Below are 25,020 nucleotides of genomic sequence, written 5' to 3'. Positions count from 1 at the left end.
AGTTATTTGATTCACCTACAGTATTTGAATCAAGTTTTATTTTTCATTTGCAACTAGTACAAAACTATTCTAACACGCTGTGTTATGTTTAATTGAAGTTTAAACATTTTAAGGAATAAATTATGTAGTACAGTAAATAACATTCACCTATTTTGGCCATAGCATAAGCATGAGAAATCAGAACAAACAGATAGCATTACCCGAACAAGGCAAGTTTCAGCTCTCAAACCAAACACTGAGAAATAACTTTTTAAAATCTAAATAGAAGTTATTAAAATTGGTGATTTAAATAAAGTGTTTTTACTACTCATTTTCATCATGATTTAAGCCATTTTGATGTAGCAAATCTGCCCTGCCTTTCACTGCTTAGTTTCTTTGAAATCCATGTGACTAAAAATACAGTTTCCTCTTTGAGAGGACAGATTCAGGGGGAGGTGGCCATTTTCCAAAGACAACTGGGAGTTGGATGCCCAGTTTCCATTGAAAGTCAATGTGAGATGGACATCAAATTGCTCATTTCCAGAGTCGTAAGAGCTAGTGCAAACACAAATCCTGGAATGGACATTAAACCCCATGTCTAAGCTGAGCTGTTGCTATCAGAGATCAGGAGACCTTCAGCCCAGTGCAGGATTCTTGCACCTTCTTCTAAAGCAGCTTGTGCTGTCCAGTCAGAGACAGGATACTGGATGGGATGGACCTTGGATCTGACCGCTCCTGGCAATTCTTATGCCCCTTTGTCTTTTTGAAGACTCCTCCCGTGGACTATATCCTTTCCCACATGGGGCCCAAGTCAAAGCTGGACTCTCCTGGCTATCTATCTTTTCATCTACTGAAAGAAACAACTGAGGAGAAATACATTCTTATACTTTTGCGAAAGGAGAAAATATCACTTTATTTTCAATATACAGATTAAGTTCCACCATAATACACATGAATAAAAATATTTTGCTTTTAAAACAAGACTAATTCTGCCATGTCCCTTTCTTGACTGATCACAATCTGTCTGGAATCAGGCATACAGCCCCTTCCTTTCGGAAGCTGTTTCCTAATGTGATTATGGTACTCCACAAGCTACATTGCATCTATCTAGTGCATAAAATGCCTTCACTCCACATACAAAAGCTACATCTTCATGTACATTTGCAAATACTAGTTGGGTACAATACTACTCCATCATCTTCCTGCACCCAAAACTAGTCTTCTTCCAAACCTAGAGGAATTACTCCCTATAATGGAGGTAAATCCAGCAAGTTATCCCAGCCCAGAGTCTCTTCAGTGATGGATAAAGACGACATCCTAGAGTGACATGCAGCACATGTGCATACGCAATATGAACTGCAAGCCACCAGATACTGAAATGAGAACAATATACATATATTTTACTCAGCAAAGCTCTCTCAATAATGTAATTATTCCAATAATTTGATTTCTTGGTTCTTTTCATTCAAAAAGAGATACTCCTATCCTAGCCTGTTTAAGATAGTCAACAATATTTAATTCCACACACAACAGAGGCATATGTTATTGCTTGCAGCATAAGCATATTTGCTGGAAATGCCTACAGAAGATTCAGTCCTAGACAAGAGGTTCAGTTGTAAAGCAAGAACACCAGAAGGTGCCCTACACCAGCTTTACAGTCTGGGCACTACAATGAGTACTTTGAAGGTTCTTCCTTGTCCTGCTGCATACGATACAAAGGTCAGTAGAACAATGTTGCAAGTGTGCATCCTTCCATCCTCTAGGGGATGGCATCAGTGATAAGGATCTCCCCCAGCACTGACTTAGGGATGCAAGAGCAGTTAGCATCTAGAAATAGCAACTTCTGCGCATGTAAGGGTTAAATCAGATCAGCGTCAAAAATCCACATTCCCTACCTGAAGTGTGGGTGATCTGGGCTGTCATGACAAGTGCTCAAGTCAGTGCTCTATTCTATCAAGTATTGGCAGAACAGGGTTTCAGATCATCTCACAATAGCTTGGAAAGGGTTTACTTTCCCAGCAGGACTAGCTGAGCCCATTTTTCCCCCCACGATTTTCAGAGCACAGATGACCTACGTAGCATTTCAGGATGCAGGTATGTTGTACCAGAGGTACTGTGCTGTACAATTGATTATGTTCTCTTATATGCACTGCATGTTTTTTAGTAAGGGTTAAGTTATTAGAATAAATGAATAGGATAGTTGATATTGCTTTTTAGCCATTTTCTTTCCCTTGTAAGTAAAAAGATAGGATTTTGTCTGTATCTATGTTAATTAGATTAGAGGAATTTCAAAGGCCCAGGCCTGTGAATGTAGGAATGTAGGAAAAGATAGTTGCAAGATTTAGTAAGGTCTAATTTATTATGCCTTTCTTGTTCAATATAAAATACTGCTATTTGATACCTTTTGAAGATTTCTGTAAAGAACTGTTTGTGTGAATGGGGAATGCATGCATCAGGAAAAGATAAGGTGCGAAGGCCATTGTTAGCCAGATGGCCAAGGGAGGAGAAGTGAAGAGACTCAAAGATGCCAGAGAACCATCAACAAGCATCATGGTTGAGGAGGGGCAGATTGACGACCCTCAGGTGAAGGCTAGCACTCTTAAACACAAGATAATTGATTGAATCGAAACCAGACAGGATGACCCTCCTGGAGGTGTTTTGGGCCATCAAAAGATAACACCCGCTGAGGAGTAACCGGTCATAAACTGACACAGCAAAATCCACAGACTTCAGTGGAGAACAACAACTATAAGAACAGGGTGCTTTGCCATGGGGCTTTGGGTTCGTCTTGCCAACAACTCCAGGAGCATCGGATCACGAATGACAGAGCCCGGCTCCCCTCTGCAACCAATCTGGCTGGCCACTAGATTGATCCAGAGTCTGGACTGGTAACTATAACATCAACTGGCAGGACTGTGTCCATGGTGTATGTGTGTGTGTGTGAGAGATTGAAAAACACATGCTAACTGTTGTATTCTCAATAAATGTGGTGTGTTGCCTTTTCCCCTATAAAAAGCTCTTGTGTGCTTTTTATAAGCTTAACAGGTACCTAACAAAACTGCTGACCAAAATGTTTACGAAAAGACTGGATTTCCTGACCTACCTCTCTGATTGAAACTGGAAGTTACAATAAATATTTTTAGGGAGTAATTACAGCAGTCATTGAGATCTCTTCTTTGCAAAAGCAGATACAAAGGCTAGATTTAGACTGACAGCATGATACAAAAACATTGGGCTATTCTAGACAGCTGAGTCCAAGAGCACCAGCCATTGCTGGAACTGGCCATCTAGAAGGAGTCACCTTAGCTAAAAAACTTAAAATCGCTACCTACATTAAAACAACCTGAAGGTGTTCTTGTTTTAGAACCTCCTTCACTGAGCTACCTTTTTGTGAACTCTGGTGTTGACTATCATCACTGTTTCCAATTTCCCAATGAGATCACACAACTAAAAATGACTCGCTTTCTGCGCACATTTCTGGGTACGATGTTATGCAGAAACGTAAAGCTGATAGTTGTAGTAGGTCACCTAAAACTCCTCTTCCCTGGAACAAGTTCTGGTGGCAGATTGGCTAAAATGGGAATATCTGCAAACATGAATATGCTGACTACCTAGCTACTTACATATTCGTTCACTAACCTTTGCTCTGAATCACTGACTGGGGAGAATAAGACTGATTCCACTGCTTGGCAATGCACAATCGCTTGTGCATTTTCCTGGTGAGACCAGGGGGTGGATTGCAGCAAATGGGTATAAGACTGTGCTAGGCTCAAATTCATGCTTTGTAAAGTCTCCAGATTTTCAATACAACAGAATGAGGTAGCATTGAACAGCCTTTGCAATAGGACTGACTCCATTTTTGAGTTCTAATAATGTACTTCCTTGCTACATGTTTTAGTCTGTGAGCCAGAGGCTTTTTAAGGGGGGGAAATAATAAAAAGAATAAAGAGGAAGAATTAGGCCAACGATTTTACAAAAGCTGCCTTTTTGGTATCAGCACTAAGCACTGCTCTCTGTCAGCTGGAGAGAAATACAAAACACTGCAGTTTCGTTCTTTTCTTTTTTGTTTTTAAAGCCCAAGGGACTTCTGCACAATCTGCTTGGCAATTCTGTTAAACTGTTCTCTGTCCTCCCGCCACATTTTGGAGGCATCAACATTGGCTCCACTTTCATCATTTGGTTCTGAAATGAGAAAGACAGAACAGATAGGCAGGTTACTCACCGAGGACTCTGGTTCTTCAAATGCTGCCTCTGCACATTCACCCTCCTGTGTGCCTGAGATACCATCTGCACCAGGGGGAATGTAGAGGCCCTTGGAGAGGAAATTCCACTATATATGCACCACCAACCCTACCCCTTGTTTCATGTATCTCACAGAAAACAGAGGAGAGTTTCAGCAAGGGTTTTTTGGGGGGGAAAAGCTTAAGTGATTGGTATTGGTGCTCTCTTAGTAGCTGAACCTCAGCACTTTAGACAGTATTTTGTCACCAATGAGGCAGTCAGAAGATTAGTGGAGGTTTCTAACACTGCAGGCTGCCACCTGGCAAACCTCTTTCTGGTTCTGGAGTTTCATGAAAACCCAGATTTCTCTCCAGTCCCACCACTGCAGGTCATCGCCTGCACCTGGGGGAAGAGTGCCCAGAAACACACAACATTCACTTCTAGAGCAACCTTCATCCAAGAATCTGAGAACTTTGCAAACAATATTTAAGCTCCTGTGAGGTCAGCAACTCATTTTACAGTCAGCTAAACTGAGGTACAGAGACTTACCCCAAGATTAATAAAGAACAGAGGTGAAAGGAGGGGCATAATTACTTCTTAAGGATCACATAGACAGTGGCAACTGAGAATAGAACCCAGGAGTCCTGGCTCCCAGCTCCTACGTCTTGCATCTGCTAGTTTGCTTTCATGGTTTGATCACAAGGAATTGGAGCCATTTCATGACAACAAGGGAATAAAGCTCATGAAGTCTCTTGTGACTGTACATGAACTTCCGATCCAAATTAATCCAACTACGGATGATTTGACCAGTTCAGAGCATTGAAACACTAATCTGAGGATCGCCAATCTCCAAACCTAGCTTCTTCCAAGCTGTGACCCTCCAAACCTTTCTCACTACTCCTGGAGGATCAGACTGTGAGACTCTGTACCTCTAGCAACCTCTCCACTAGGCCCCAGCTGCCTTCAGTTTCCAGTCTCTGGTAGGCACAACTGCAGAGCGCACAGTTTGAATCTCCAAGCAGCCAGGGTCCAGGAGAGAGGCTTCCAGAATCTCTGCTACACAAAAGATATTCAAAGGTGTGTCTCTTGGAAGGGGGAAAAGGGAAACAAAGTCATGAGGACAGAAGAGTCCAGGCAGCTATTGGAGTATTGGAAAGCCTGGGTAAGATGGTGGCACAATCCAAACCTTTTGAGGTCCACACATCGCTGTATTAAGCCTTATGATGTTTAACGTATAGCTAGGAATTGAACTGATTTGGGGACAGTCTTGATGTTAAAAATGGGAACAAGTAGAGTGCTTTGTGTCCTGTTCATTCAGGTTTTCTGTTCCTAAAACCTTGGATTTTACATCTTGATGGTCATGCTGTGATTATGGTCGGCTGTAGTATTTCTTCCCTGAGTGTATACATCCAGAATACCTCTCTAGGTTCTTAGTCAGCCTTCATCATAGCAGCATCTAAGCACCTATATTATATTTTTAATCACTCAGTACCAATTATTCAAGGGACACATTTCTATCTTCTCCAGTTATTAGATAGCCAAACTTTAGAAATTTATCTCCAGGGTAGAAGTCTGTGTGAAATATTATTACATTAACTACAGGGCTTGCAGGGATATCCCTGAACCACTGACCTCTTAGGTGACCTATCAGAGTGAGAAGCAAAAACTGAACCCTCATTTCACACACAATCGCAGAGAGCACTAACTGGGCCTCACAGATCTCCATGGCGATGCCACGGGCCTGGAGAGAAGCGGTGTGAGGTTGCATGCAAGCCACCAATTTGCTAATCCAGTCCAGATATTTTTAGGGTACTGGTACATTAATAAAGCAGTAGGTGGCTGTTATGGCCCTGACAAATCTTGCTGTTGCAGAACAAGGTCTGAGACCTCTGACTGCCCAACAAATATCAAAGTAAAGACATTAACCATGCTCTAGAAATGCTATCCTAGCTGAGCAACTCCAGATGAGGCACTAATCCTTACCTGCTAACATGCTAACCACTGACAAGAGGATCTTCTCCACGCTCTGCACTGGGCTCCACCGCTCAGCGCTGCTCTCGTACCCCATGGGATCATCCCCTGGAGCATGCAGAATGGAAATGCAAACTCGCCCATCTGGGTATACTGAAGAGGAAGCAGAGGAGATGAAAAGTTTTTTATAAATGATACATGTGCCCCTTTGAGCTCCTCAGCCCAGCAATGATTTATGTGCAGAGATGACCAGGACTTGCTCAGCCCTTGCCTCCACACAACTGCTCCTGAACCCAAGGGGACACTTTCCCTTCAGAAGGCAACAGGACAAGTTATGGGTGTTTTGTTATCTTCCCTGAACTAGGAAGGGAGAAACTAACTTTACCACCATTGTAGCCCAGGTCACAGAGGTGGGCTGTAAAAATCAGATCTCATGCGCAGGAATAAAAATAATACTCTATAGTGAAAGTAGGCAGCAAATTAGAGCCAAACATTTTTCAACATCGCTACTGCCCAAGCTTCTCTCTCCCAATGACTCTGCAATACGGATTACTGTACCTCCAGAAAATCGTTACCCTGTAGTTTCCAAAGTGAACCACAATTCATTATTTTCTGCCCATGTTTCTAGCCTCCGTACAGCCTTTTGCCCTGTCCTCACCACCCATTCCAAATTACTCTCACCTGCAAGTTTCATTAACATACTCCTTCCGGAACAGAGATGGAGATATTAAGAGTGGATCTCACCCCAATCCCCACAATACTCTGCTAGTTTCCTCCCTGCAACTGGATATAAAATACTCTGACACCCCAAGAACTCCACCCTCTGCTGGTCACTGCTACGCTGACTTGCTGGATTTTCAAAGCAGTGTAGAAAATTTTAGTCCTATAAAGTTAACGGATGATATACAGCTAAGTCACCCAGGCTTCTTGAAAACTTCAGTCCCTGCAGAACTTTCCTTACATTAAGGTTGGATCTGTACAGGAGTCAACTGGGAGATCAGTTTCCATGGTGACAGGCATGGTGATCTCAAGAACCTTGACAATCGGGCATAGATAAGGGCAATGGGAGCTGAGTGGATTAAACTACCCCTCTTGCTGATGTAATAATATACCATAATGTGCAGGAAGGGCAGAGTAGGTGAATGATCAGTAGCTGCACAAATTCCATGGCTTGACATGAAATATGGATTAAACAGGTATCTAAATCTCAGCCAGAACTTGAAGTGGTTGACATTCCAGAGCTTCAAGGATCAGAGGAGTAGCCGTGTTGGTCTGAATCTGTAAAAAGCAACAGAGGGTCCTGTGGGTACCCTAAGCAGGAGGCTTCTGGCTCTGTTGATTTGTTTCTTTATTTCCTTGTGTGGGTATCGTAGTTTTGAGAATGCATTTTGAGAATGTAGCCTCCTGCTACAAGACAGGCCCAGAAGAGAAACCAACAGAACTCCACTGGCCATCACCTACAGTCCTCAGCTTAAACCTCTCCAACGCATCATCAGTGATCTACAACCCATCCTGGACAATGATCCCTCACTTTCACAGACCTTGGGAGGCAGGCCAGTCCTCGCCCACAGACAACCTGCCAACCTTAAGCATATTCTCACCAGCAACCACGCACCGCACCATAACTCTAACTCAGGAACCAACCCATGCAACAAACCTCGATGCCAACTCTGCCCACATATCTACACCAGCAACACCATCACAGGACCTAACCAGATCAGCTACAACATCACCAGCTCATTCACCTGCACGTCCACCAATGTTATATATGCCATCATATGCCAGCAATGCCCCTCTGCTATGTACATTGGCCAAACTGGACAGTCACTACGCAAGAGGATAAATGGACACAAGTCAGATATCAGGAATGGCAATATACAAAAACCTGTAGGAGAACACTTCAACCTCCCTGGCCACACAATAGCAGATGTAAAGGTTGCCATCTTACAGCAAAAAAACTTCAGGACCAGACTCCAAAGAGAAACTGCTGAGCTCCAGTTCATTTGCAAATTTAACACCATCAGATCAGGATTAAACAAAGACTGTGAAAGGCTATCCAACTACAGAAGCAGTTTCTCCTCCCTTGGTGTTCACACCTCAAGTGCTAGCAGAGCACCTCACCCTCCCTGATTGAACTAACCTCGTTATCTCCACACTGATTTATACCTGGCCTCTGGAGATTTCCATTACTTGCATCTGAAGAAGTGAGGTTCTTACCCACGAAAGCTTATGCTCCCAGTACTTCTGTTAGTCTCAAAGGTGCCACAGGACCCTCTGTTGCTTATTCCAGAGCTTGTGTACTGGGGTGGGAAACATGCAGGGCAGGTGTGACCAGAGTTTTCCCTCTAGTGTTGTCAGACTTCAATGAATCAGAAGATGGGTCCAGGCACATAATTTGAATCACAATAAAAGGTTCACACATTTTGTGTGTTGCTTTAATAACTAATTAAATCAGTAACCAACAGCTCTGTGCAGAATGCCATGGACCTGTTCAGAAAATGAGAACTGAGTGCTGGAATAGCATTTGGCGCTGTTTTTAAAATGTATGAGCTTTTGAACACAAGCATTAGTATTATTCAGTAGAACATTTTTAAACCCCTACCTGCAGAGAGGAGTCCCGTAAAAACAGTTTGGTTGTGATACTCCAGTCTTTTTAACTGTACACTGTAATACTAAAAGACTAAAAAAAACCTTTGCTGAAATTCACGTCCAAGAATCTGAGCTGTGCCACGTATTGAACAGAGGCACCTGGCCTCACAGCAACGTCACATCAGGAATCTCATTAAGATGCTACTTTTTCTTCTCTTAAAAATATTCCTCACATTAGCTACTTTTAAGTTACAGAACAGCACAGAAGAATCTACCCCAGATTCAGATTATTTTTCTAACCATACACCACAAGGCATTCACCACCAGAGAATTCAGATGTAGTATAACTGCAAGAGTTCCTGCAATGATCCCCATGCAAGACAGCCTCACTTGAGTCCTGACCCTTGCTGTACCATGACCAAGAAAGCACAATAAGAGAGAGTTAGATTAGGAGAAAAGACAATCCCAGAAAGACATGAAACTGTCCACTGGTTAGGAGAGTTCCCACCACACACTTCAGATCTGGGGTTAAATGAGAGAAAATAGCCTTTGTGGGAACACCTGATGTCCTGCTATAATAGTTGCCCCTTTAAAAAATTATGTATTAAAATAAAGTCTTTAAAAAAAAAATCTGTTGAATCAAACTTACTGTTTGGATGAAACATCTCACATGTGAACCTCATCTTCGGAGGACTTAGAGGATAATCAAGAGGGAAGCTCAGGATAGCTGGGAAAACACCATACTCAAAACAGGTATCCTCTGGGCCCCTAGAAACAAATTAAACAAATTAAGTACCTGACTGCAGTGTAAATGACTCTCTCTGCAACAGTCATTTATTAAGAGGATTAATTAAAGAAATACAATTTAACCTGGATGTTGTGAACATCAAAAAGAAACCGGAAAGAAAATTATATTGCTATCAGTAATCCTGCAATCAGAGTCAAAATGTTAAGAAAAATATTATGCACACACCTGGGATTCCACTAAAATTCAACTACTACAGTTACGGTAGGGGACAGAAAAAAAAAGATCCCAGCAGTTGAGCGTAACAAAATGATTATTCGTAAAAGACTAAGCGGTTAGGGGCAGGGACTCTCTTACTGTGTGTTTATAACACTGAGCACAGCAGGGCACAGAACCTGAATGGGGCCGTCAGCTACTACTGCAATAAAAGTAGTAAGATGGCACATCAGTAGCAGCAAATTACTTATCATGTGCAGGACACTATTCTTGTGCAATACATGCTAAAGTCTATTTGACCGACAGACTTCTCCTGTCCTGGCCTGGCCAGCATTATCACCAATATCCCCCATTTAAAACTGTGGCTAATGACTAAGAACTTGTTGAAACTTGTTCTGAAAAGTCTGATATTTGTTTTCAAGTTTACATTTCAGGAGAAAGGTGGTGACACATCAACTCCCAGCATCAGTCACTGCTATTCAGAGCTTGTCTCCTCAAAGTATGAAACACAGACATTCAAAGACTGGGTCCCTTCCTCACCACTATGGCACACAAAGCATGCTTTGCCCCATGCGACCACTATCTCATTACAACCATGGGAAAAGTGATTGAAATGGCACTGTTAAGTTATTTCTCCTTAGGTATCCTTAGGTTTCAAGTCCTCTTCACACAGCTTTTGACAGCCAAGTGGACTCAGGGAACTGAAGTTTGTTCCCTGAGCTTTCCTCTATAATGCACACCCAGGGGTGCATTTTTATATTTTAGGATATAAATATTTTAGGATATTTACTAATGGAGAACTGCTGGCATTTGATTACTGTAAGACAGTGGTCACCAACCGGTCGATCGCGATCTCCGGCTAGGCAGCAGGGCTGCCGCTAAAACAGGCTCCCTGCCTGTCCCAGCCCCACGCCGCTCCTGGAAGCAGCCAGTACGGGGCAGGGGTCTCCCTCCGCATGCTGCTCCTGCCTTTAAGCACCGCCCCTGCAGCTACCATTGGCCGGGAATGGGGGAGCTGTGGCCAATGGGAGCTGTGGGGGTGATGCTTGCAGAGAGGGGCAGCGTGCGGAGCCATGTGCTGCCCACCCACCCCCACTCCCTACAGGGGCACACTGGTGCTTTCCAGGAGTGGTGTGAGACCGAGGTAAGCAGGGACCAGGAGCTGCCGGAGGTCACACCCCAACCCCCTCTCCCGGAGCCAGCACCCCGAACCCCCTTCTGCACCCCAAAGCCTCAGCCCTGACCCCCCTCCCAGAGCAAGCACCCTGTACCCCCTCCTGCACCCCAACACTCTGCCCCAGCCCAGAGCCCTCTCCAGCACCCAAACTCCCTCCCAGAGCTTGGACCCCTCACCTCCTTCTGCACCCCAACCCCCTGCCCCAGGCTCAGCCCAGAGCCACCTCCCACACTGCAAACCCCTGGGCCCCAGACCAGAGCTCGCAACCCCTCCTGAACCCCAACCCTCTACCCCAGCCCTGTGAAAGTGAGTGAGGGTGGGGGAGAGTGAGTGATGGAGAGATCCTGGGTTGCCCTTAAATTCAAAAAGTGATCTTGGGTGTAAAAAAGGTTGGAGACCACTGCTCTAAGAAAATCAAGAACAGAGACCCTGTTTTAGGGGATACATACACCTGTCAGAAATGACACACAGGAGGCAGATAGACTGAAAAGCGGTAGGGCAAAGTTCTGTGCTTTCCATTACGCAGCACAGATGGTGGCAGATGAGTTTGACGTAACTTAAAAATGGCAGACCAAAGACTACCAGCTACTAATACCATACCAAAATCCAACCAGCACTGGGCCCTTCAGACCACCTAGATATCTGAAAGCACCCCACCCAAAGGAGACCTGCAGGAAAGGGAAAGAATCAGAACACCTAGTGCAAGTGGTACACAGCCCCAAATATTAGGCCATAAATGGAGCAGTAAGGGCACCAGACACAGTCAACAGTAATTAGTCCTAGGCTAGGTCTACACTACCCGCCTGAATCGGTGGGTAGAAATCTCTCTCTCGGGGATCGAATTATCGCGTCTCATCGGGACGCGACAATCGATCCCCGAATCGACGCTCTTACTCCACCAGTGGAGATGGGAGTAAGCGCCGTTGACGGGGAACCGCAGAGGTCGATTTTGCCGCCGTCCTCAGCGGGGTAAGTCGGCTCCGACACATCGAATTCAGCTATGCTATTCGCGTAGCTGAATTTGCGTATCTTAAATCGACCCCCCACCCCATAGTGAAGATCTGCCCCTACAAGCCTAGTTAACTCCTTTGGAAAGGTCACACACACGCAAAGAGAGCACAGCATGGGAGCAAGCCGTGCAGCCAGAGGTGCAGGCGACTGGAGCAACGTGGAGCAAAAGGCCAGGGATCCACAGGGTTATCAACCTTTTACCTGCTCAGCCTATGCATGAACGTCTAATTGCACAGCCTGCCCACTCAAACCACTTAGCACGCGCACAGATGAGCCAACATGGCAAAAACTCAATACGTCTGATGCTGATGCTATTTCCCTCGCTAGACACCTCAAAACCCAGCCCTTTGACTCTTCTGCTCGCTCTCTCTCTCACTGGCATACAGCATCTTCACCAGACTGGTAGAGTGGCGCAGCTACATCGGTGCAGCTGTGCTGCTGTAGCACTTCGTGTCAACTAGCCCTTATTGTCACGCAAGCTCCCTGTAGCAACTCCAGCTATGAAAAAGTCACAATGGGAAATGGGTCATTTCAGCTGTATATACCCAATAAGTGTTATTCTGTTCCTCTCTTCCCAGCTGCTGCTCTGCAACATGTCCCGTTCCCCATGGACATGGCATGCAACTTCCTTGTTCCCTTCCCCCAGGGGCACTCCTCTCCTACTGGCAGTTCCAGTCCTGTTGACATCCCCTAGCTGACTGGTTCTCAACCAGGGGTTTGGGGCCCTCTGGGGGGCCGTGAACCGGTTTCAGGGGGTCCTCCAAGCAGGGCCAGTGTTAGACTAGCAGGGGCCAAGGCTCACTGCATGGGGCTGAAGCCCAGAGCCCTGACACCTGCAGCTGAAGCCAAAGCCTGAGTAACTTAGCTTCACAGGGCCCGCTGTGGCTGGGGGCCCCAGGCAATTGCCCTGCTAGCTACCCCCTAATGTCGGCCCTGGCTTTTATATGCAGAAAACCAGTTGTTGTGGCACAGGTGGGCCGTGGAGTTTTTCTATCATGTTGCGGGGGACTCTGAAAGAAAAACGTTGAGAACCCCTGCCCTAGCTCTTCTGTGGGCCATGACTGGCAGGTCCAGTCGGGAGGAGGTGTAAGAGCTGCCCCCACAATGTAGCAGCAGCCTGCAGACTGGTAGAAGCAGATGGAAACAAGGAGTTACAAGACACAAGCTGTTCAGAGCAGCAGCAGTTACCCGCTACCATGCCTCATCTAGTCAACAGTCAGCACAGTGGGTTTGTGCAGGAGCCTGTGCACCTTGCGATAACTATGTATCAACAGAAGTCTTTCCCACTTCGGCATGGCAACTGCCTTGTGCTACCACAGTCATCAGTAGGCAGGCACCCAAACCCTTGTCTAGTAAGAAATCTCAGATTTCCATTACATGTTTCCTGAGCTCTTCTAAAGAGCACAAACAGTTAACCTGCTCTTATCTCACTCCCCATAAACTTAAAACCAAACATGGGGTTGGGAGGGAGGGGAATATCAAAGCTTGCACATTAAATTACTAGGAAGGTCGCAACACTCTGTTCAACTATACCCCCCCACACCCCGCTAATTACGCAATCTGTCTCCAAGGCATGGTCCAGGATTTGGGCGTCTGCACGTCAAGGGGAAATAGCCAGCAGGTATGGCACTTTTGCTTCTTTGAAGATACCTTTGTGCTCCACACAGGGATGTCAAATATAGCAGCTCAAAAATCATTTTAAAAGATAGGAATTAGGTAGGGACTCATCTAATTGACCTACCAAGAGTCGAACTGTCAGTATCAACTACAGCCACATGTCAGGACGTCTTACCACTTGAGACAAAATACTAAACACTTCAGGAAGCATAATTGCTGTATATGGGGTCCCCACACTTCTCAGCTTTCAGACTCTTGTTCTGCGACATATCCAAGGCATACACAATGCTGCGTGCAATTACATAGATCAGAGCTCTTGTGAAAGTGTTCTCTATCATATGCATCTAGTTCACAAAATAACCAAGTGTCATAGGGTGACCCTGCTTCGACAGGCCATGGCATGACAGTGAACCTGCCTCAGTTTCCCCATTCAGAATCCCGCCAAACAGCCACTCTTAATGCAGATGGCCTTTGTGGGGTTAACTTATTATAGAAGTCCTGTGCACATAATTCACAAAAAAGTCCCACAACTCTAGTCCAGAATTCCCCCAGCATAGTCCAAACAAGTACATGCAACATACAGCCCGGGTATCTCCCACCAGGCCCCGGCTTCCCAGTACAGTCCTCTCTATCCTCATCTCAGGACACCCAGCCCAGCCCTTCTACCTGGAATACATCCCCACTCTTCCCAGTGGGAACCCCCACAGCCTTTGTGCCTGGAGATCATATTTAGCAGGGAACATCCCTGCCAAGAGAGCATCCTTCACTCCCTTTGGCCATCTCACAGTTCCTCTGGGTCCAACTCTCTGATCCGGGAGATGTGAGTCACTGGGTACCTTTCTGTACCTGATTCTCCCTGTCCTTTATAGCCCGCAGGTGCTGTCCTGCCCTCTTAGTTGGCCTGTAGACCGAAGTTCAACGTCTACAAGTCACAAGTACTAGGTAGGATTGCTCCTCAAAAGTGTGGGGATTTAGAAAGGCTGGACAGGTTAGTGAGAACGATGAACATAGACACTAGACCTGCGCTTTCTGCTCCTCAGGTTACTGTAAGATCAGAGAAACACAAATAGCCAGCGAGAATCAAAATTACACCACAGTCATGTTTGCCTTCCTCGTGGTTAGTCAGGGTAATTCAGTCCTGTGCTTCAGCAAGAAACACCATGAGCTGACATTTATTCTGGTTACAGTTTAAATACATTTATGTATTAAAATTCCTGAAAGTGTGTGAGATTTCTCGCATTCCCTTTAAAAGCAACAGGCAACCCTGGGGGTTTCTCTGCTCAGATATGCTAATGCATGATAATATGCCCCATTTTTAGGACTTCTGTTAAACATGCCAATTGTTTTTGTTTTAGTCATTCGCTGCTGCGGGGATCAAGTTCAAAGGGAAATCATGAAGTGAAACCAAGATGGGATTTTCTACTATGAAATGCATAAGAAGGGTGTGAATTTTAGACCTAAACAATTTGACAGAATCCCATTAAGTTCAAGTAGTATGCCAAGAGCACTAAAGTTAAGCAGCCATTTGGTAATCCCACCACCTGGTACGGAAAGGATCTCAAAGCACTCCACAAAACTTGAAGCTTCAACACCTTATGCTATGATCTTGTCCGGCTTCCCATGCTAATCAGTAAGGTGTGCTGAGTAGTTGGACACCTCCAGGAAAAACTCTGATGATGCAGAAGTTATTACGGCACCACAGCGACTGGTGCTCTTTCCTTCTAGAGGGTACAGTATGGATCCAATGCTCCAGTGTGGTGTTAGGGAGCTGCTGGAAATGGCATCTTTCAAATGAAGTGCAAAACCAACTATCACAAAAGATATGTAGCTACAGATAAGTCCTGGAGTCCCCCTCAGCAAAGTTCACATCGGGAACTACATTCTGCCCACCTACCTGCCTCCCCGTAGTTTCAGCTTGAAGTCACCACTTCTCAAGCTAAACTGTTGTGATACTGCACAGAGCCTTAACATAGTTATTAGTCATGTTTCGGATGGCTAACTACCTTTTGATCATGCAAATCTCACATCTTTAACTTTCTCAGAAAGCTGTGCTCCTCTGGAACAACGGAGATCACAAGGCCCAGGACAAAGCATTCCTGCTTGAGGAGATCCAGCTACGGAACAAACAATTATATGGAGCAAATAATCAAGCAAGCAATTTGCAAATATCTAGCAAATAATAAGGTGAGAGGTAATAGTCAGCATGGATTTGTCAAGAACAAATCGTGTCAAACCAACCTAATAGCTTATTTTGACAGGGAAACAAGCCTTGTGGATTGGGGGTGGGGAGGGTGAGCAGTAGCGATAGATGTGGTATATCTTAGTAAGGCTTTTGGTACTGTTTCGCATGACCTTCTCATAAACAATAGAAATACAGCCTAGATGGAGCTACTATAAGGTGGGTTCAAACTGGTTGGAAAACCGTTCCCAAAAAATCGTTATCAGTGGTTCACTGTCAAGCTGGAAAGGCATATCAAGTGGGGTCCCACAGGGATCAGTCCTGGGTCCAGTTATGTTCAATATCTTCATTAATGATTTAGATACAGTAATGGCATAAAGAGTACACTTATAAAGTTTGCAAACCCTCCCTGCTTGGTAATCTGTGCAAGTGCTTTGGACGATAGGATTAAAATTCAAAATGATCTGGACAAACTGGAGAAATGGTCTGAAGTAAATAGGATGAAATTCGATAAGGACAAATGCAAAGTACTCCACTTAGGAAGGAACAATCAGTTGCACACATACAAAATGGGAAATGACTGCCTAGGAAGGAGTACTGCAGAAAGGGATCTGAGGTGTTACAGTGGATCACAAACTAAATATGAGTCAATGATTTAACACTCTTGCAATACATCTTGGGATGTATTAGGTGTAGGTTCCCCCCTCCCATTGGTGGGTAGGGACTTGGGAATAGAAGAGGGAAGAGTGCTGTGGTGGAAAGGCTCTCTCAAAAACGAAGGCTTTGCAATGTTTCCTAAAGATGGTCAGACTCTGGATTCACCTGAACTCCTCTGGAAGACTGTTCCATTGCCGGAACCCACTCACCAGAGAAGGCTTTGCTGTGCTTGGTCCCGAGCTTTGTGATCTGCATTGTCCCAGAAAAGCACAGCTGTCATGGTGGTTCGCAGATCAAAATTTCATCTTTCATGTAGCTGGGGCTTGATCCATTAATTGCTTTGAAAATTAGGACCAAGGCCGTAAACTTGCATCAGGACCTGACCAGGAACCAGTGAAGGGATGTGAACATGTGCCTGATGTGATGGCAGCCTGAGTCATGGAGAAGGCAGGCAGATGCATTCTGTACTAACTTGTGCATGGTATTCACATTTAGATACAATGAGTTACAGTAATCCAGCCTGCAGGAGACAAATGCATGAAACACCACGTTCAGGTCCTTGTCCAAAAGGAAAGGCTGAAGCTACTGGTATACATGGAAACCGATGGTACCTGGTCATCCACATGTAGCAGGGAGTCAGATAGGTCCCTGAGGCTACACCTCTTTGACAAATAGTGGCTGTGAGCCTTCAATGGAAGGCAGAGAATGTCTTGGTCAGTTCTTCGAAGTGTTTCCCTCCTTGTGACCAGCATCACTTGAGTCTTGCCTGGATTCAGCTTGCGCCAGCTGCTCTTCATCCAAGAGCTAATTTCATGTAGGCATTCTGACACAGTAGTAGTGGCAGCAGCTGCATCATTTAAAATGAGATCTAGAGTTGAGTGCAACCATTGCACTTTAGGCAGCCAAGCCCATGGCATCTCACTCTATCCACCAGTAGTCTCACGCAGATACTGGAGGAATGGGGATAGTTTGGGTCTTGTGGTACCCCAAAGGTGAGGGTCTTCAGAGAGGAGGAGGAGTTATCACCACTACTGTTCTGCTGGAAAGGAACAACTGGAGCCCCTGTCGAGCTTGGACATCTGCTCCTCCTATGTCAGGTAGGGGGGTTATTAGCACCTTCAGGTCCATTGGGTCAAAGGCAGCAGAGCGGTCCAGTGCCCATAGTCATGAGGCGATTGTCCTTTAGTGCACCAGAGCTATCTCTGGGCTGTGCCCAGGTCTGAACCCTGACTGTGAGGCAGCTAGGATGTTGGTGGAGCACAGTGGTTAATTACTTCACTCAAGAATGTTTGGCTGGTGATGAGGCAGCAAGTAACGTTGGCTTCTGGAGACCTAGGATGAATTATTGTGTTTTTCAAGGAGTTTTGTAGGTATGCTTTTCTGAAGGAGGCAATGACTGTTTTCATTCCATTTAACAGGGTATTTTTCCTCTGTTCACCACCAGTGTAACTAAGGGAAGCAGAGCTCTAGAAATATGGTATTAGCAATGTGACGTTCCCTGGTTTATCCGGACCAGTGATCTCCTAGGTCACTCCAATCCTCAACTCTGGGAGCCAGCCTTACCCTGCTCTGCTGTGAGAACCCCCACTCCTGGGCTGTTCACGCACAGCCTCTGGCATGTAAGCTGCTCCTTGAATTGTGGAACTGAATGACACTAGCCAATATCTCCGGTCCCAGACACAACCCTAGAACCTCCATCTTGCAGTGTCCAGTTATGCCCGCTGGACGCCGCAAGCTTATATGAGGTTGTCAATTTAACAAAGAAATTGATATGCACAGGCTTGTTATCCCACGGGGTGTCTCTGACACGCTTCAAACCAAACGCACTGCTTCAGGTAGAACAAACAAACAAATTTATTAACTACAAAGATAGACTTTAAGTGATATTAAGTGATAGGCAAAAAGTCAGAGTGGTTACCAAAAGAAAAGAAAGTATAAGCACGTAATCTAAACTCTCAACCCTATTAGACTGGGTAACATCTAGATTTAAGCAGTTTTTCTCACCCCACTGGATATTGCAGTCCTTAATATACAGGTTTGTTCCTTAAACCTGGGCCGATATACTCTGTTGAAGTCTTGTCTTCTTCTCAGTGTCTTAGTTGCTTGCAGCGAAGGTGGGGGCAGGAGAAGGGTCCAGTCTATGTCCACTCTGTCTGTTTTATACCCTCAGTCCACGTGCTTGGGGAGCACAAGTCCAGGCATGTATGGGGGGCATTGCTGAGTCTCTCCAAGCAAGGTTGAGAAATTCCTCTGGTGAGGAATTTCCTTATGCAGGTGAGACATTGCATTGTAGCTCCCTTGCTGGACAATGGCTGTTGATCGGTTGTTTGACACCCCGCCTGGGCGTTGGTTACTTTCCTTGCTGTTGCCTCTGGGGCAATATCTGGGGAGCTAATATCTGGCTGACTCCCCAACTTACAGCATGTTTTAGTGACCACCATACAACACAATTCTCATAACTTCATATGCATTAATGGTACATATATATGGATAGAGAAGTGACTTTCAGCAGATCATAACCTTTCCCCTAATGCCTTACAAGGCATGCTTTATATGTAAGATCACAATTATATGAAAATGAGGAATATGGGGGTTACAATATGCTCCCCCAAGGTATAGAATGTCACAAGCAACCACAGTCCTCCTCAGATGGATATCTCTGCAGCCAAACGGCAGAGATCATCTTCCGCCCAGCATCACTGGTGCCTATTGTTTAAACTTCCTAACAAAATTTATGATATTTAGGACCCAGAGGATATTATTACTGACTACAAACAGTTCTAAGAGAGGCTAGATGAGACCACACAGCTTTACACCATCCTTCAGAAGATTTACTGATAAATTAAAATGCTTGAATAGTTCAGTTCTTCTCTGTCAGAGATCACAGACGGTGGTATTGGGCAACTGCTCACAGGTCCTTAGAGCTCTAGCATTCAGGGCTCTATTGGATCTACCCGAGAAAGACAATATGGGGTGTAGTGCCTATTGCTCTACAGGGTAAAAAGACTTTGCAGAATTTGATTTTTAAAATATAAATTTGACATTTATTTTTAAGCATTTTTATCAATTTATATCGTCACAATTGCTGGAAAGTATGGGAGGGTCAGACAATTATTTAATGATAGTAGATGCTGAGATTCAAATGGTTAAAGCTTTTTAACCATTCAAACCCTGTCAATACCAAAGTCAAAATATACAAAATAAAGATCCTTAAATCAAACTCGAAGTTCTCAAGTAGGCAAAACAAGAAAAATGCTCTCTCTACATTTTGATCATCAATGGAAATATTTTTCTGTTGGGTTGTGTGTGTACAGTGGAAGAGATGCACTATTGATTTAATATACAACATGAGCACAAGAAACTCTGGAGTCCATCAATAAGATGCTATTTATGGTGGAAGAAGCAACACTATGGAGTGAAAACCATCATCCAGGTGTCTGCCAAAATAGTAGGATGAGACAAACTGGTGAGAGGATAGGGAATTCTATAATCACTGATTATGTACATTTGTAAATAGCTTCTTTTGTGTTTGTGACAGCTGGAAAATGACCAAAAACCACAACCTCATCAGATCCTGATAAAGGGGAATTCCATGCTAAAAAAAGCCCTTCTCCAAACAAAAGTTCTAAGTCTAAACACAGATCTAATTACCTTTCAAGACAGATTTTTGAAAAATTGGCTTAAATTCGTATTGTTTATATTTAAAAAAGCAATCTTTAGTCTAACAAAGTTCTTAACGGGTGCTTCTGTTTCATTTTGGTGGGCTAAGCTATTTCTTTAACACAAGCGTAAGCTTTCATGGTATACTGCTTTTGAAGTTCATAAGGCAGGATACTAAAAAGGCCCTGAAAGTTTAATATTAAATTCATTAACTTTCACAATAAATTCTTGGACCCCACACAGCGTTAAGGTATCATCCAGTATTTTGATTAAATCCTTTGACATTTTGGAACAATTTATCACTATGTTGTATGAACCGATCACCCCTTTTCTAAAGATCCAATCTGCAGACATCTATTAATTCAGCCGCATTCGAGTGTCACAATAGCATCACAGATGTGCACTATGATCCGTTTCACACACTTTTGTGTGTTAGAAAGACACCTCTTAACACATTCGTCTGGGATAGGTAAACACACATGGCTTTATGGAACTGAAAAACAGCTACTTGGGAAGTTCAACTCAATAAGATCTTAAACTTAACTATTACAGCAGTGCTGCATTGTGTAAACACAGCGTTGAAAGAATTCAGCATTTTAAAAATAATTTCCCTTGCTTTCTAGAAGAGAAACAAGAGTTCCCACTTACACATCTCCCTATTACTTTAACCAGCTGTAATTCTTGTATTTATAAAGGGACATACTTGGTAGGTCCTTCACATGTGCTACAGAACGCCCCTTAAATTAGTCAAAATGAAAAAATGTCAAGCCTCCTGTTTGCCATTTCACTATTTATGCTGCTCGTTTACTTTTTGCATTGTATCCCTCGTGGACAGGGCTAGACTAATTACTGGCACTTCGTAGTCTGTTTAGTTTCTTGGACGTCATGCAGCATCAGCACAAAGTTGCAATTTTGCAGTCGCACACAACGCAGGGGGAAGCTTACATCCAAATATAAAGTAGTAATTGAATTTTCATTTTAAAAGTAATTAAAACATTCTATAAGATTTTGTCACATTTATTTATAATAAACAGTTTTGAGGACTAAGGTACTTGAATCTCTGGTTCTATTGCAATTGAGCTTCAAAATCTATCAAGTGTTAAAATGCAATTTTAGTATTGCACACCAAACCAATAAATTTAACAGTAATAATGCTTAATTTGCACTGATGAAAGATCACAAGCTAAACATACATGAGAGTTTGCATTTTAAAGGGTGTTTATTTTCAGTGCCAGCAAGAAGTCCCTGGTTATTTACATCTGCCTTATAGCGACAAGGGAAACAAAAATATTTTATGCCTAACAATACACTTTTAAGTTTCTCCTCTGTGTGTGTCCTCCATGACAGCTCTCACTATTTGGCAGAGAAAATGAGTTATCGGTACTTCCTCACTCCAAGGAGTTTGTCAAACCCTGGGAGATTTCTAAAGTCAACCAGATCATCACACTGTTTACAGAATACTACATAGTGTGTGCTCACCTTTCACAACTACAGAGATCATACTGCTAAGAATGCTGACTACCACATTTCCAACTAGAAGACACTGCATAAAGAATCATGGTCAACATTTCTGGATTTGGATGCCTAAAAGTTAGGCAATGAATGCATATTTAGAAATCCAATTATCTTATTTTCAGAGACCTAGAGGATCCACAACTCCCACTGATATTGTATTAAGACAGGGGGTACTAATTGGTTGTATTTCAAACCAATATTTTTCTCCTTCCAGAACAAGTCAGAGATCCCATTCTTTAATTAAAAATATCACCTTAACCCACTCCACATTATACAGGGGCTGCAGACCTCACGTGCTCCAGTCACCAATCCAGGCTAGGTAAGTTCTTACATCCATGATAACAGACAGTATTCCGTTTTCATCTGATGTCAATAATTTCAACGTTTTAAAAGTATCAGAGGGGTAGCCATGTTAGTCTGAATCGGTAAAAAGCAACAGATGGTCCTGTGGCACCTTAGAGACTAACAGAAGTATTGGGAGCATAAGCTTTTGTGGGTAAGAACCTCACTTCTTCAGATGCAAGAAGAAGAATCTTGCATCTGAAGAAGTGAGGTTCTTACCCACGAAAGCTTATGCTCCCAATAGTTCTGTTAGTCTCTAAGGTGCCACAGGACCATCTGTTGCTTTTAACATTTTAAAAGTTTAAGTCATGCTGTAAGTGTATTCCTGTGAAGGCTGGTTGGCAGGGATGATGAACAGGCATCAGGTTGCTTGCAAAGCCTACAATTCCACCACTCAACATCACCACCTTAGTTTTTATAACTAGTGCATGCCCATCTCAGTTTGGGATTAATACCTATTTATTTATAGCTGAATGAAATTTATCTGGGAGTTTGTTTGGCCCTTTAGAGGGGCCACATGGAAGTTAAAAGCTGCACTGTTAGAGAACTCTCAGCCCGTGTACATGCAATACTGGAAAGCATGACCGTTTGAAATGTCGCACACCCAGGAGTTATTTTTGCTGCCTAATGCCAGCGGATGTTACACGTACCTAAAAGGCATCCAACAATGCTGGCAAAAGGTATAACTTCTACAAGGACTCTTTCAGAGCATGTGAACTTTTTGTTAGGAAGAGTTTGCCTCACTGTATTGCCAACCCAGAACACGGTTCACTGGAAAAAGGATGCATTTTGGGTAAGTTTCATACCACTACTCTCCATGTGGGACATCTCTCCCTGAAAGTTCAGAGCTCTCATCTTACCATTACATGTCTAGATGCGGGAGTGGCCTGCCCTGCTATATGCCCTCTTCTCCAATGCTGTCAAGGTGCCGTGTCAAGAGGGCTACCTGGCCCTCTTGGCTGTGATTAAGGTAGGGGAAAGGGAAGTCACCCCTTGAGTTAACGGTTAACCAGTTAACTTTTTAAAACTGATATTTACATCCCTAGTTACACCACAAGGGAGTTAAAAGTTATAAGCCTCTCACATGATTGGCAAGAAAATGCATCCTTTCCTTTCAGATGTAAGGCCTCACTATGCCTAACCATCCTTTGTCAACTCCAGATTGGACTATTACAACATGCTTTGTACAGACTACACCTGCATACCATCCCAAAACCGCAGCCATTGCTAGACAAGGCAGCCTGCCTACAGAGCAGCTTTCCACACGCAGCATATTACATCTGTGCCATGTGATCTTCATGGGCTACCCACTGACTTCTGCATAAAGTTTAAGGTGTTGATTACACCATGCCTACCCCCATATTATCTGAGCTCCTCCCAGAAAGCTACGGGTATGTCTACACTTGCAGTTTTTGCACTGTAAGTTTCACTGGTGATAGGGAACCGGTGAAAGTAAAGCGCTGGTTTGTGTACTCACTTAATTCCTGAGGCGTCACAGAGTGTTTACATTAGCAGCACTTCCATCGCTGATGAGAGCAGCGCTCTAGGGCAGCTATCCCAGAGTGCAGCTCTCTCCAGTTTGACGATGGGTCTTGTGGGAAGAGGGGGTGATTGCGTGGCATCCTGGGTCCCTGCACAGCCTCCTCTCCCCAAACACTGATAAGCTCCAGTAGCTCAGCATTGCTCCATGCAGGGGACCCTTTGCTCGTGGAGCAGGCATTGTCACCTGGCCAGATAAGTGAGCACTTGCCAAGAAAACAGGACAGGGAGTTTCAAAGTTCCGGGGGCTTTACAGAGGGACGGGTGGATGTCTGTTTACCTGGCATCAAAGCAGCAGTGCTACTGGCCAGAGTGGTCACTTAGGCATGGTGGGATATCCTCTGGAGGCTAAAAGCTGTATAAACAGGAAGAACATGTCTTCACTTGCACATCACTGCAAAAGCATCACCAGTAAGAGCTATATGCCTCTCGTGGAGGTGGTTTTCTTTTTGCAGTGAAACTTCTGAGTTTCACTGCAAAAAGTCATTGGCAAGTGCAGATGCTCCCATGGTTTTTGTGCAAAAAAGGGACTTTTTCCCGCTTTAAATGGCAAGTATAGACATGCCCTAAGTAAGCATCTATATGTTTTATAGACAATGCCTATCGATCCTGTATGCTTCTGTCGTGGAAAAACGACCAGGCGTTGTGTTTGGATCAGAACAAGCATGAGGCTTCCTTTATTGAATACAAGCACACAGGGGGTGACAGCTATTGGAGCTGCCCCCCGATTCAAGGAACACACAAGCTTTTAAAGCTTAAAACCACAAACAAATTACACATACTTTTGTCTTAATTACCTTATTTGGAATACATTGCAAAATCAATACAGGTTAAAAGCAAAAAGAATAATCATATTTCCTTATTTGGCCTTTCCTGTTGTTATTTACAGTCTTTTTTTTGTGTGGTTTGTTTTTTCTAACAGTACTATTGCGGTTATACATTTCTTAAGCTTGGCTATTGCAAATTGTTCTGCCTCCTTATGCTCCTTATACACAGAAAGCCATTGTTCTGTTTTGGGGACTTTCCATTCAGCTCCTTATACACAGAAACATACTTGGCCAATACTTTAGGCCTACTAGCTTGACCAGAGTTTTAAGGCCCCTTTAGATTATTCTTCAGACTCCGTAACAGTAAATGTGGAGCTTGCCAAATCATTCTGGCACTTTGGTTAAGTGCTGGAGGGGGCAAAAAGAAAATTAATTTTGGAGACAAAAGGAAAACAGATGTAACATTGGCAAACTGTCTGTTTTCTTCTGCTTATAATGTGAGAAATCTGTCCCTATTTTGTTGAATTTAGTTACCGGTTTTCACAGTCTGCAAATCAGTCAACTCATTCTGTTTTCCAAGTTACGTATTTATGTACACATTAAGTTGATGTGGTGCCAGCAGTGATCCTTGGGGTATGCCACTACACCCAGCACACTACTTCACTGGGCCAGCATCACAAACTTTTATTATTCCTTCAATAATATGACCATCAGCATAAAATGACTCAAATGCAAGTGATCTATTTTCAAATACACATCATGGTCTGAACGCAGAGAGGTTCCCAACTTCCCCCTGTGACTACAGACTGAGCAGATTGCATGGAGTTCTCTTTTA

At 43.9% G+C, this 25,020-nt stretch overlaps 1 protein-coding gene across 5 annotated transcripts in view; it reads right to left on the bottom strand.

Annotated features, from left to right (window-relative positions):
* Positions 1-863: 863 nt before the first annotated feature.
* The window catches only part of UBE2G2 (ubiquitin conjugating enzyme E2 G2), a 38,050-nt gene continuing 13,893 nt past the window's right edge, over positions 864-25,020 (bottom strand). For all 5 annotated transcript variants that reach the window (XM_005303674.5, XM_005303675.5, XM_005303676.5 and 2 more), the window contains 3 exons: positions 9,410-9,528; positions 6,184-6,324; positions 864-4,161 (listed from right to left, as the gene is read on the bottom strand). In XM_005303674.5, coding sequence (XP_005303731.1) covers positions 4,049-4,161; positions 6,184-6,324; positions 9,410-9,528 — 373 coding nt within the window. In that variant the 3' untranslated portion in view covers positions 864-4,048. The remainder of the gene's footprint in view (positions 4,162-6,183; positions 6,325-9,409; positions 9,529-25,020) is intronic.

Source organism: Chrysemys picta, chromosome 9, assembly GCF_011386835.1.
Source record: "Chrysemys picta bellii isolate R12L10 chromosome 9, ASM1138683v2, whole genome shotgun sequence".
Lineage (NCBI taxonomy): Eukaryota > Metazoa > Chordata > Testudines > Emydidae > Chrysemys > Chrysemys picta.
The sequence above is the reverse complement of the archived record's forward strand: the minus strand, read 5'-3'. Positions and strand labels throughout refer to the sequence as shown.